We start from the raw sequence: 12,436 nt of genomic DNA, 5'->3' as shown, positions 1-12,436 counted from the left end.
TGTTTAGCTTAAGATTTTCAATACATCGTTATAGTCTTGTCTAATATTATGTTTTTTTTTTTTTTTTTTTTCACTAAAAAAACAAATTTATCATATGCTAAGAACCAAGGGTGGATGGAAATGGGGATCAAGGTGGTCCCGAGACCACCCGAGTCTAAAAAATATACATATGAAAATGTTTCGAGGATCCTTCGAACGTTTAGTACAAATGACTTTTGTGCTTACCAAGTGTTCGATGAAATGCATGCTAAGCATATCTCGAGATGTTGTATAAACAACACTCGACAAATTCTCTCTATATCACTCATCAGATTGCTTTAACATATGTCGATATCCGTTGACATGTGCACAATAAGGTCACTATGTGAATAAACGAATTTTTTTTTTACGCACTTCGTGCTATGTTCGTATCTACTGAAGCCCTTTAAGGTTCAAATCATGAATCCGTCACGACTAAGAACGCAATGAATCTCAAGAGTTGGATATGAAATAATCGTACAAGAAATAATCGAAAAAGAAACAAAAAAATTCATCCACTCATTAGTTTTACCATCCAAAATCAAAAGGAAGAATCAATAAAGTTACCACTTGCAACCAAGCACAGATATTTTCTACTTCAAAAAGAAAATTGAAACACAGCATAACTTGTAAACCCCAAAAATAAAGTACGCCAGCCTGGAAGACCCGCAAAAACCATAATTCACCCGCACGCACGGCACTTTCTTTTTTAATTTATTCCCAAAATCCTACTTTCTCTCTGTGTTTGTTTTTCTTTCCGAGAGAGGATACTCGTCGGATCTTTTTTTTGAGAATTTCGAAAATCCTCTAATTATATTCGTTCATCGTATATCGTGCGATTAATTTTTTGTCAAGTATTGTTTATATTTAATTTTAAATAAAAATTTTACAATAATTTTTTACTGCACAATATACGATGAACGGATGTGATTGGAGGATCCCAGGATCCTCACAAAGAGAATCCGGCGAGGATCCTCCTGGTTTCTTTCCAATCTCCGTTCTCGCTCTTTGTTGCGCACAAACTTTACTACAAAAGAAACAAAAAAAATATATATAAAAACGAGTCTCCTCCTTTCGATTACCATCTTTGATAACAAATTCAAAAGTGCTTGACGATGTGTTCTTAGGTCATCTTCAGTCATAAAGGGCTAAAAGTAGCCCTTATAAAGAACATTGTTTTTCATACTCACAACACAGTTTGAAAACACTCATCTACTTTATTCTATAGTTGATTATTCTTAAAGCACAACGATTTCAAACAAGCTCCAAATTTTTCTATCTTGACTTGCGATGTGCATGTGAAAGTCCCATCGATGGGAGAGGGCTTGCCGTATGTCTCTAGCTCTTGGCTAAATTCACGCTGATTCTTTTTGACAAGTTCATTTTAGCCCTTGATGGGAGTTAGATTTTACCAATATTCAAGCTAAAAGTGTCCTATATCCTTGGCTGGAGGTGGCCTTGGTCACTTCGCAACCGTGATAACATTTCTGATATAAAAACAGAGGGAACTTGCAATCTCTCCCTGTTCTTTCTTGTTCTTTCACATGATCTACTTGCACCCTATAAAATTCCCTTCGGCAGCTTTTGACCTTCTCTAAGCAGACACTCCAGCAAACGCATCTTCTTAAACTATTTCTCACTGTCCTCTGCTTTTATCACACTCTCTGTGTCCTCTGTTTTTTGCCTATAAAACTCTGTTTTTTCCTCTGTAAATTTTGTGTAAGCAAATCAAGATGTATGTGAGGGAGAGGTCACCGAGAGAAGAAACGTTTTCGAGGCGAAGAAGAAACCCGTCTTTCTCTTCTTCGCTGCTCGACTCCATCTACCGCTCGATTGATGAATCGAGCGGTGGAGACGGAGATCAGGGTTATGTTCGAGATTCGAGTACAATGGTAAAGAAACAGAGCTGCTCTGCTAAAGGAGGCAAAGAGAAGGTTAATCTACGAAGGGCTATTATGATTGAGAAATGGGTCGAGAAGCAGAATGTTCACAGCTCTATGTTCTCGAACTCCGCTTCGAGTTCCTCGGAGTCGAGCTCGGGAGCTGCATTTTCGTCTTCCGAAACAGATTCGAGCTACAGATCAAGAATAAAGCCGAAGGCGGTCGAGGGGAGGTTCGTGCGGTTCGAGGAGAAGGAAAAGAGTGAGAGTAGCGGAGGAGGCGGGTTTTCAAAGACAAAGCTCCGAGCTTTGAAAATCTATGGAGAACTGAAGAAAGTGAAGCAACCTATTTCCCCCGGCGGGCGTATTGCGAGCTTCATCAATTCAATTTTTAATTCCGGGAACGTCAAAAAGGCAAAACTGTGTCATGTTGGAGCTGTGGAAGATGTGAGCATCACAGAGCATGTGTCGAATTCGAAATCATCTTGTTCTTCTTCTTCTGCGCCGGCTTCTACTTTCTCAAGGTCTTGCTTGAGCAAACCGTCTTCAAGAGCGAAAAAATCGAGCAATGGCATGAAAAGGACGGTTAGATTTTACCCGATGAGAATGATTCTCGGTGAGGATTCTCAGCTTTCAAGCGACCACAAATGTGTGTTTGAAGAAGACCCAAGCTTGATGCCAAAACCCTCTTTTCAAAAATATGCAAGGTCTTGTCCTGCTAATTATGATACGCTGATCCAATCGGGCGAGAGTCGAACGCAAGACCTGGTTACATTCAATTGTACCACAAAATCAACGAGTTACAGGAAGACTTGTGCGGTTAGTCCAACAAGTTATAGGACGACGGGCGCGGTTGGTCCAACTTTTGTGAGAAGTTTTTGTGACAATGCAGATGATGAAGGAAGTGATCATGATGCCGCGAGTTGTTCAAGTTCTGATCTTTTTGAGCTGAATCATCCAGTTGGGGTTGGAAGGTACATGGAAGAACTTCCAGTGTATGAGACTACTAATTTCAGAACCAATCAAGCTATTGCCCAAGGGTTCTTGTAATTTTCTTTTTTCTTTATTTTTTTCTAGTGAAAAGGTTGAGCAAATTAATTAAAGGTTTCTACTTTCAAATTCTTGAGTAAGTTATTATTTAGTTAATTTTTACGGTTTAGATTCAGTGTCTAATAACATAAGTTTGACAAACGAATTTACTTAAACTACAAGTACTTCGAACGACCTTTCTGCCAGAAAATGTGTTTAGGTTTACAATTTTACAACATAAACATTATCGTGATAAAATAAAATTTGATGAGAAAACAATACTCAAGCTACATATAAGCGCTTTCTTGCCGATGTACATGGTTTGAATTTACACTCCCAACAACACAAACATGATAAGATAGCGTTGCTCAAACTGCAAGCACTTTGGAAGCACTTTCTCTGTTGATGTCACATTCACACGCTTAAGCTATAAGTACTATAAAAAAAAGCAGATTGAAAAGAGAGAATGGAAAAAGTAAAACCACACCAATGTTATCTGCTAGAGAAGAGAGAAAGTGAAAGCAGCTATCTAGCAGTTCTTGCTTGGTGCTTTAGCACATGGCCTCAACCACCTCAAGTGTTTACAGGTAAAAATTTCAATCACTTTGGCCTCAAAGGGGTTAGAAATGATTAACAACTCAGAGCTTTTCGGCCATTTAATTATTGTCTGCACAGCAGAAATATAAATTATATTGGTCAGCACAGCAGGATTGGCAAGGGTTTTCAAAAATTGTGTTGCCTGGTTACTCAACTAAAAATATATGCTCATCGGTCTTTTAATTCGTCAAAACATATATCTATGGTCTATTTCGTCAATTCCACTAGAACTTTTGTCAAAATGAGTGTTGGTGGAAGAACCATTGCTACAATTGGTTTAAAGTTGAGGGATCATTACTTCAATTGTGTTAAAAGTGAGGGATCATTGCACAATTTTTTCATTTGATTTTTCATATTTGCCCCTTGATTCAATCTCGTGTGTGTAGCACGTGACTCATTTCGATAAAAATAACGAAAAGAACCATAGTAGCACGTTTTGATGAATTAAATGACCAATAGTCACAGATTTTTAGTTGAAGAACTATTACTCCAATTCAGTTAAAGTTGTGAGACTATTGCTACAACCTGCTCTTTTCTTTACAGATACAAAATGATTGAATTTCAATAGATTGTGACAGCAAAGTTATTATGTCACTTAAAATATTTCATTACATATTTAAGTCGAACGCATAAAATTCTACTCCGTCGCTCGGTAGAGATACAGTAGGATTCATTATTGAGTTGGCCATTAGACACATTGCAACATCCATGAACAGGAAGACAATGCTAAATCTTAAAGATGATCTGAATGTGCAGAAATGAGATTAGGGATTGAAATTTGAAGAGTTTTGAACCTTGGGAGACAAGGAGGGGGCCACTCATGGAGGAATCTAAGAAGTCAATATATTTGCAGGATCAAGCATTAAGGCATATATCCCAACAAAACTTTTACACCATAGGAGAAGATTAAAGTTCTTAGATCTTCAAATCTATATATATTCTTGGGATGGCTAATGGGACACCTATATTGGCCCCCCTTCATTGACTTTGAGCACATTAGCTCTCAATTGCTTCTCAAAAGTGAAAAAAAAAAAAAATTTGAATAAAAATTACAAAAATTTGGTATCTTAGTGAAACGGGATGGAAGGTAAAGTAAGAGTGGCGGCAATTGAAAATAAGATTTATAGATGCTCCAATTTGAAGATGCAACTATAACAAGGAGGCTCATGCAAAAAGGGTAAACGAAGGCCTGAAAAGAAGGTGCAAAACCGAATACCGTGATGTTCTAGAATTCATACACCTAAATCCTGTTGAGTGAAATAATATTTGGTGGTTGTTGTAGTGAAATGAGAGGGAAAATTTAGTTAGTCAAGATATTAAGTTAACATATGGCTCTATATATCTTGGTTAATCAGTGTGTTAACATGAGTTGAAGATCTGAAAGCAATACATGTCTTCAATTTATATTTGTGGTCACCAATTTCAATTTTTAAGGGCGAAACACGATCAATAATGTCTTTTTGTCAATTGTAAATTTGAACAACACATTTTAGTGTAAACCAACATGATCAACATATCAATAATTTAAGCTAAGCGAGATCCGCAAAATATGATATCAAACTCATTATCTACATGAAACGAACTTAAAGTTTCTTACTTAGTGAATAAAAATACCGTACTGTTCTAGTGATCGCATAAGCACGTATAAACAAATAGGAAATTGCAATCTACCAAATAAATCACTTCGTGTTTCTCAACAACCGTGCATAAATCCGTGGCAAATAGCCTGGAAAATTGATTAATGGAGGATGATTTAAAACAAATGCATGTGAGCAAATTGATAGTAATTCTTTATATAATTAATTTGAATTATATGAACACAGAGCAGATATATATAGAGGAGCAGGACTGGAGGAGGACCACGCACCAGCTATCTGTGGTTGGATCTTCTCCATATTTGTCTGTGACTAATGATCTTAACGGGTGGCCGCTGCAGAGAACTGGTTAGGTTCTCTGCAATCTGCCAGATTGCCAGTATGCCAGTTGCCCATTCTGCATTATTTGCATGATTTCCATAACATATGTGAGTCCAAAATAAAATTATGCAATTGTCTTTTCAGCTACAAGGATTTATCCAGTGTTTCGGAATATTGAATATTTTGAGTTGATAAATGTTAAGGTGATTTTCTCAAAATAAAATTTTTATCTTATATTTTTTTTGCATAATATTTAATGTTAGTACGAGAATTAAAGTTAAATTGTGTAGTGACAGACAGTCTATGGAGAATTCCTGCTTTGAGAAAGTCTCCTTAGCATTTTTTTATGGGTTTTATAATTGTTAAATTTTTGGTCCAATACACAAAAAATGAAGGGGAAATTTGGAAAAATAACCAAAATTTGGACCTCATATAGAATTATGACCACCGTTTTAAATTTATGATAATTATAACCAAAACTTAATACAAAATTACCCATACACCTTTAAACCTAGCTTTTTCACACAGAGTGGCATCCTAGAAAGCTTCATTTCTGCTGAAAAGTAGAACCCTGTTTCTTCATATCTTGTTCACTGAGGACAAATTGCCTCATTAGCATAAATTTGCTGGCAATCTCTAGGAATTCAAATGAAACCCAAAAGCATAGTCTACAATTTTGTCCCAAATGTAGCTTTGCTCAAGGCATATTTACTTGGTAAAGGATTATCTAAAGGTGGAAGAAGTTTGGATATTTACGGCAGTGTAGAGAAAAACCAGAAAGAAAACGGAACCAGACGCAAAGAAAACCATTCCCAAATCAATTTATGTTGCTGCATTTCCTTCCACGTGTATGCTCCAGACTTGTGACTCCAAAAGCAAACAACAAAATGTCAATTTTTTTGGGTCTGATTGTATAAGCAGAAGAGAAGTACCAAATTAGAGAAGGAAGAGTCGAAGAGATCTATGGTGGAGTATGGAGGAAAAAGAAGTGGAGTTCATTGGAGAACTGTATGGGTATATTAGTACTTTCATATTAAATTTTGGTTATAATTATCATAAAATTAAAAATGTGGCTATAATTTCTATATGGGGTCTAAATTTTAGTTACTTTTACAAATTTCCCAAAATTAAGGTCTAATAGTTAAAAAGTTTGAAATATCTTATATTTTGGAGTACCGTAGAATTTTGTACAAGCAATAGAAATCTACTATGCTTATTGTTTGAAAGAGCAATTTTGAGTATTGATGGTAGTAAATTGTTCAGTATTTGGTCATTAAATAAAAGTTTCCTGCGAAGGAGAACTAGCCTTTGTTGATATTCTTGAAAATGTATCGAATTAGTAGGTTTTCTTATTGAAAATGATATTTGAATTTCATAATAACAACACGTTCTTCAATAAAGAATGAATGCGCATCCCATAGTTAGACTCCATAGAATTCAAATCCTCGTTATAAAAATTGACCGTAAAATATACGATGAATGAATACGATTTACGGATCTCCAGGATCCTCATCAAAAGGATCCTGAAAGGATCTTGTTGGCATATTTAAAGCAAACATCGGTTAGAGTTTGTTTTCAAATGACTAAAAGTGTTTTTGTGGATTCATAATCATTTTGGACATGATTTTTATAGAAAAGTTTAAGGGGCAGTTTTAAAACTTTAGATTTCAGTTTTCAATTTTTAGTTTTGTACTTAAGGAAAAACTTGACATAAGAAAACTTGTTTAGTAACTATCATTAGTTTTCAATTACGAAAAAAATAAAAAATTGAAAGATAATTTTTGAAAACGCAAAGAAATAGTTTTTTCGAATAATTTTGATTTAAGTGTTCAAATTAGAAACAACTGAAAATAAAAAATAAAAATAAAATAGTTATTTAACAGTCATACAAATTTTCAAAAACATTAATTCTTCAAGAAACACTCAAAATGTTTATGAAACTTACTTCATGCTTTCATTAGAAGCTTTTTTTTTTTTTTTTTTTTTTTGAAAGAGTTATGAAATAAGTACTTCCGAACAAACCGTGAGTTCCAAAGGCGGATGCTAAAGGAACAGTATATTATACTCTCACGTACGACGTAGTGGGACAACCCGCACGTGACTCCCTGAACCCTGTCTGCGTCTTCCCGGTGTCTTTAAGACCAATGCTCCCCACGTGCACCCGTGCGCTCTGTTGCTGTCAGCTGCAAATGTACAGCTTTCACTCGGCGGTTTAAACAAAAAACCGTAAAAACGCCAGACGCCTTTTCCCGCGTGCGGTTAAACCAACCAACTTCTGACAAAAACGCCGACCCCCAAATATGGGCCTCCATTCAAAGCCCAAATATCACCGTACGGGCCTCAGATGCAATTTGAGAAGGTCCATTGGGCCTTCGAGAAACAGTTTAACAAAAATCGTACGAAAAAAACGATCGTGCGGGGCCCAGCACTAGAGGTTTGCAGCGTTTAAGGTGTGTCGTCGTCGTCGACGACGCTTCCATTCCTTAACCACTACACAAACACACCGCGTGAAGGGAAAGCTCGACGAATCGAGAGGCAAAAGCTTTGAAAAGCCGACGAATTCAATCGGTTTTCTGAGAAATCGGAGTCGAACGCGCGCAGGGACGATCTGATCCGATCCGGGCAGGAGAAGTTTCAGATTGATTTTCGACCCTTCGATCCGGCGCCATGAGTTTCCTCTTCGGGAAGCGGAAGACGCCCGCAGGTTCGTAGATTGATCCAGTTTTGGTGAATTTGGTTTGGTTTTATGTTATTGAGGGTTTTGATTTGTTGAATTTCTTTGATATTTGTCTTTCCTGATGTAAAATTTGTAGCATCTTTGAACAAAATTGGGAATTTTGTGTTATGTTTTAATAGATTTGGAAATTATAGAGGGACTGATTGGAGCAAATCGAGAAATTTAAATAATTTGTGTGTTAATCAAAGAATTTAATGATTTTTGTTGCTAATTATTGATGCTTAGGAGCTGATATAAAAAATTTATGCTTTACAATTCAATCTAGTTAGTCAATGCTTTTTCCAGTGCTTAGTTTTTCAATATATCTGTATACGTAGTAGGCGTCGTAATGATTATAGACCTTAAATTCCACCCGATATCCGGAGTTGAACCTGTAGTGGTGTGTAAATTTGTAATGTGTAACCTTCAATTGGGTTATGTATAGACGAAATGAAGAAATTCTAAGTACTTGAAGCACAAGGATGTCTATAATTATTGATAATCTTTGGTTTCTGCATTATACACCGTTATTTGCACATCGATATCTGAATTTGATTGCTCAATTGGTAATCCGGTTGTTTGGTTTTTGGACACGTAACACTATTTTGTTATTCATATCAGTGTTCTTTAAGAATTACTTTTTTATAAGCTGAAATTGTGCTTATGCGTCTGAATTTGAGATTTCAGAACTTTTGCGGGAAAACAAGAGGATGTTGGACAAATCTATTCGAGAAATAGAGAGGGAGAGAGGAGCTCTCCAAGGACAAGAGAAGAAACTAATTCTAGAGATTAAGAAAAGTGCCAAGCAAGGGCAGATGGTATGTTATTTTCTCTCTGCTACTTGTTGTTTTGCTTTATTGTTCGTGAAGGTCGATTTTAGTATCTTCCTCTGTCTGCACTCTGTGGCTGATCTACTGTTGACCGCAGACCTAAACTCCCTCGGCTCATTGTTGCCTAATTATCTGTTGCTGAGTTTTAGTTATGCAGTTGGTGTTATACATGCGTTGAACATTTTCCGTGTTTATCTTGTAGTGTATATGACTTTGATTTGATGGTCACAAAGCCTAACTGTGGTTTTTATTTGTCCAACTTTGTTTCAGGGAGCTGTTAAAGTTATGGCGAAAGACCTTGTTCGAACACGGCATCAGATTGAAAAGTTCTACAAGCTCAAATCACAACTCCAGGGTGTATCTCTTAGAATTCAGGTATATCCTACATTATCCCTTTTTAATTATATGAATGAAAGTTTCTTTCGCAATTTTTAACACCGTCATTTTTTTGTTATCATATTGGATGGGTTGGGTTCTAAAATTCACTTTTTCTTTTCAGACATTGAAATCGACACAAGCTATGGGAGAGGCGATGAAAGGAGTGACAAAGGCAATGGGCCAGATGAACAGGCAGATGAACTTGCCATCACTGCAGAAAATTATGCAAGAATTCGAGAGGCAGAATGAGAAGATGGAATTGACAACTGAGGTGATGGGCGATGCCATTGATGATGCGCTGGAAGGAGATGAGGAAGAGGAGGAAACCGACGAACTAGTGAGCCAAGTTCTTGATGAGATTGGAATTGACGTCAACCAAGAGGTACTTTACATCAGTAGATAAATAGATTTTTCCTCTGCACTCTGATTACCAAGAATTAAAATTTTTGAGCAGCAATAACGATTTTTCGGTTTTCTTCTTCTCTGCAGCTTGTTAATGCACCATCCGCTGCTGTTGCTGCACCGGCTGCGAAGAACAAAGTTCCACAAGTTGAAACAGCGGCAGCTGGAGCTGATGACGGTGGGATAGATAGTGATTTACAGGCGAGGCTAGACAATTTAAGAAGGATGTAGATTTCATCTCTTGTATATTATTGGCATAGTGTGAAGGGTGAGAGTAACTTTGGGCATTGTAATATCTGTGAGAAATTTATGCCGGAATTTATCGAATTAGGATCTGAGACGGACATATTTTAATAAAATTACATTCGATGAGTTTGTACACAAAAAATATTCTGCGAGAGGGAATTTGAGCTTGAACACAATGATGGAACCAATTGAAAGGCAAAATATGTTTACACTCCGTTCATCTAATCGAGTGTACTATGAACGTGGCCAAGTAACATTACTATTCTACTCAAATCACAATAAGTTGATTTGTTTTGTGTTAATATACCCTAAAAGAAGGGTATTAGCTCTATCGTTTATCTTTATTATAATACGTGAAATGGTGTATCACGTAACTTGTGTTCCTGATAATTATAAAAATATCTCCAACTAATCCTTGTTTTCTACAATCCACTCCTTGATACCATCGTCCTACACAAACCAACAAAATCCAAGAAACCCTAGATATGGAAATGAAAAAAAAAGCCGAAAAAAGGAAACCCTAGAAAGCTCACAGTAGCAGGACTTCTCTGGAATTCTCCTCCGGCGTAGTAGTCAGCTGCGGATGACTCCATGAGCTCGCCGGCAGGGGAGTGCGACAGAGCGGGCAGTCGGAGTGAGAGTTGAGCCACATGTCTATGCAAGGAGCATGAAAGGAGCGCTTGCAAGCAGGACTTCTCTGGAATTCTCCTCCGGCGTAGTAGTCAGCTGTGGATGACTCCATGAGCTCGCCGGCAGCGGAGTGCGACAGAGCGGGCAGTCGGAGTGAGAGTTGAGCCACATGTCTATGCAAGGAGCATGAAAGGAGTGCTTGCAAGTAGGAAGCTTTCTTACTTCTTCTCCGTCCTCAAAAACTGACAAGCAAACAGCACATTCGACACAACTTTCATCTTTTGACGTTGACCCCTCGTTCTTCTTGTACATGAAGCTGTCCAAGTTCTCAAAGCTCCTACTCCTCCTTGTTCTTGAGAGATCAACCAAACTGATTGATGATCTTGGTAGCGGAGACTGGTCGTGGCGGTTCGAAGTCAGTTTGACGAAGATAAGGTTGTACATGGCTAGGATTATGGCGGCTACTGAGACGATTATGAGGCCGTAATAGAACATGGGTAAGTTTGTTTTTGGTGGCGGAGTAGGCGGGGGCTGCGGTGGCTGTGAAAAAGGGCTTTGTATTGTGTGGAGCTTGTAACCCATTTTTTTGGGGGGGTTTTGGCGAAAGTGGCAATAGGATTTGGAGGGGAGGAGGGGCGTTAAATTAGTACTAGGTAGTTGTTTTCATTTCATCAAGAAGATTCTCTACCCTAATCCTGTTATTATTAATTAGGTTTAAATTAGATTAAAATAACAATTATGTTGTTGGCCTATTTTACTGTGGGAAAAGAGAAGCATGAAACCGGCGGAAGGGGAAGAGAGAGAACTGCTTGAGGAATTTTGTGTTATATATTCCTTGTGCTTTGTGTCTAGATTAATTAATAATTAAGGGATATTTCTATGTTTTGTTTTTTTTTTTTTAATCTATTTTAATAAGAGAGAGAGAATTCTTGCTCTCCAAGTAATACAATTACGACAAGAAAATTATCTAAAAAATATTGTAGAATTATGCAAATAATCTACTAAGATTTACATAATTACACTACTAATGAAATTAGGAATGCAACAAATAATACTACTTAGTCTTAGACACATAAAATTGACACATTTGCTTATACACACATTCTTCAACACAGTTGAGAGGATTCATTGTAATTTTCACCTATGTTAGATAATGTATATACAAAATAAGTTTGGACACTCGATTGGAAATGTTTTTAAATGACTAACAGTGCTTTTAGAGAAAATATTTGAAGTTTCAAAAGAACTTAGTGTTTTTTGTAAAAAGCACTAAATGTTTTTTATGTGCTCCTTTCAGGAAACATTTAAGTTTCTCTAAGATTTACTTACATTTGTACTAAAATTGGTTCCAAAAATATTTTTCACAAAAAATGCTTTCAGCCATTTTAAAAACGCTTTCAGCCATTTTAAAAACGCTTTCAAACGAGCTCTTAATCTAGTATATCAAGATAACCATTTTTATTATAACAAGTAGTTAATCGAAAAGCCGTGGTGGTTAGGTAGTTGTGGAAATAATAAACTTTGTTTAATAATCTGTCGGGGGTAAGGAATGATTGGAAGAAGACAAAAGGAATGCACAGTTAAACACAAGATAGCAAGCAAGGGTGGATGAGACTTGAGAGGGACTTAAATTTATAGATAAGAATTATTTCACTCTCAGTCTGCTGCCTTATTCTTGGCTAAGACAACAATTAAATAAATATATTATTGTTCGATTGTTTGACAGGAAAATTAATAAAAAAGGTTTGAAAACTTTGATTTTTAACGATAAGGATAAAATAAAGGGTAAAATAA

General features: G+C 36.7%; 3 protein-coding genes across 3 annotated transcripts; 2 read left to right on the top strand and 1 right to left on the bottom strand.

The window, feature by feature from the left end:
* The first annotated feature begins 1,422 nt into the window (after nt 1-1,422).
* Nucleotides 1,423-3,017, top strand: LOC137747714 (protein BIG GRAIN 1-like C). The gene has a single exon (XM_068487874.2). It carries the CDS (start codon nt 1,752-1,754, stop codon nt 2,946-2,948), a length of 1,197 nt encoding a protein of 398 aa, XP_068343975.1. The 5' UTR covers nt 1,423-1,751; the 3' UTR covers nt 2,949-3,017.
* A 4,889-nt stretch (nt 3,018-7,906) lies between these two features.
* Nucleotides 7,907-10,154, top strand: LOC137747529 (vacuolar protein sorting-associated protein 2 homolog 1). Its single transcript, XM_068487659.2, has 5 exons — nt 7,907-8,144; nt 8,844-8,974; nt 9,257-9,361; nt 9,486-9,746; nt 9,854-10,154. The coding sequence occupies exons 1-5, from the start codon at nt 8,108-8,110 to the stop codon at nt 9,995-9,997; spliced, it is 678 nt and encodes a 225-aa protein (XP_068343760.1). The 5' UTR covers nt 7,907-8,107; the 3' UTR covers nt 9,998-10,154.
* Nucleotides 10,155-10,299: 145 nt separating this feature from the next.
* LOC137747715 (RING-H2 finger protein ATL16-like) lies at nt 10,300-11,337 on the bottom strand. The gene has a single exon (XM_088688433.1). The coding sequence runs from the start codon at nt 11,222-11,224 to the stop codon at nt 10,667-10,669; it is 558 nt and encodes a 185-aa protein (XP_088544559.1). The 5' UTR covers nt 11,225-11,337; the 3' UTR covers nt 10,300-10,666.
* Between the last annotated feature and the right edge of the window lie 1,099 nt (nt 11,338-12,436).

This window comes from Pyrus communis, chromosome 2, assembly GCF_041283825.1.
Source record: "Pyrus communis isolate YQ-2024b chromosome 2, ASM4128382v1, whole genome shotgun sequence".
Taxonomy (NCBI): Eukaryota; Viridiplantae; Streptophyta; class Magnoliopsida; order Rosales; family Rosaceae; genus Pyrus; species Pyrus communis.
The sequence above is the reverse complement of the archived record's forward strand: the minus strand, read 5'-3'. Positions and strand labels throughout refer to the sequence as shown.

What these genes read in the sequence shown, in the direction of transcription:
- LOC137747714 (XM_068487874.2), top strand. Translation starts at nt 1,752, where the DNA reads ATGTATGTGAGGGAGAGGTCACCGAGAGAAGAAACGTTTTCGAGGCGA.
- LOC137747529 (XM_068487659.2), top strand. Translation starts at nt 8,108, where the DNA reads ATGAGTTTCCTCTTCGGGAAGCGGAAGACGCCCGCAG. An exon ending in GTGCCAAGCAAGGGCAGATG is followed by an intron (nt 8,975 to 9,256) that starts GTATGTTATTTT and finishes ACTTTGTTTCAG; the next exon opens with GGAGCTGTTAAAGTTATGGC. An exon ending in GAATTGACGTCAACCAAGAG is followed by an intron (nt 9,747 to 9,853) that starts GTACTTTACATC and finishes TCTTCTCTGCAG; the next exon opens with CTTGTTAATGCACCATCCGC.
- LOC137747715 (XM_088688433.1), bottom strand. Translation starts at nt 11,224, where the DNA reads ATGGGTTACAAGCTCCACACAATACAAAGCCCTTTTTCACAGCCACCG.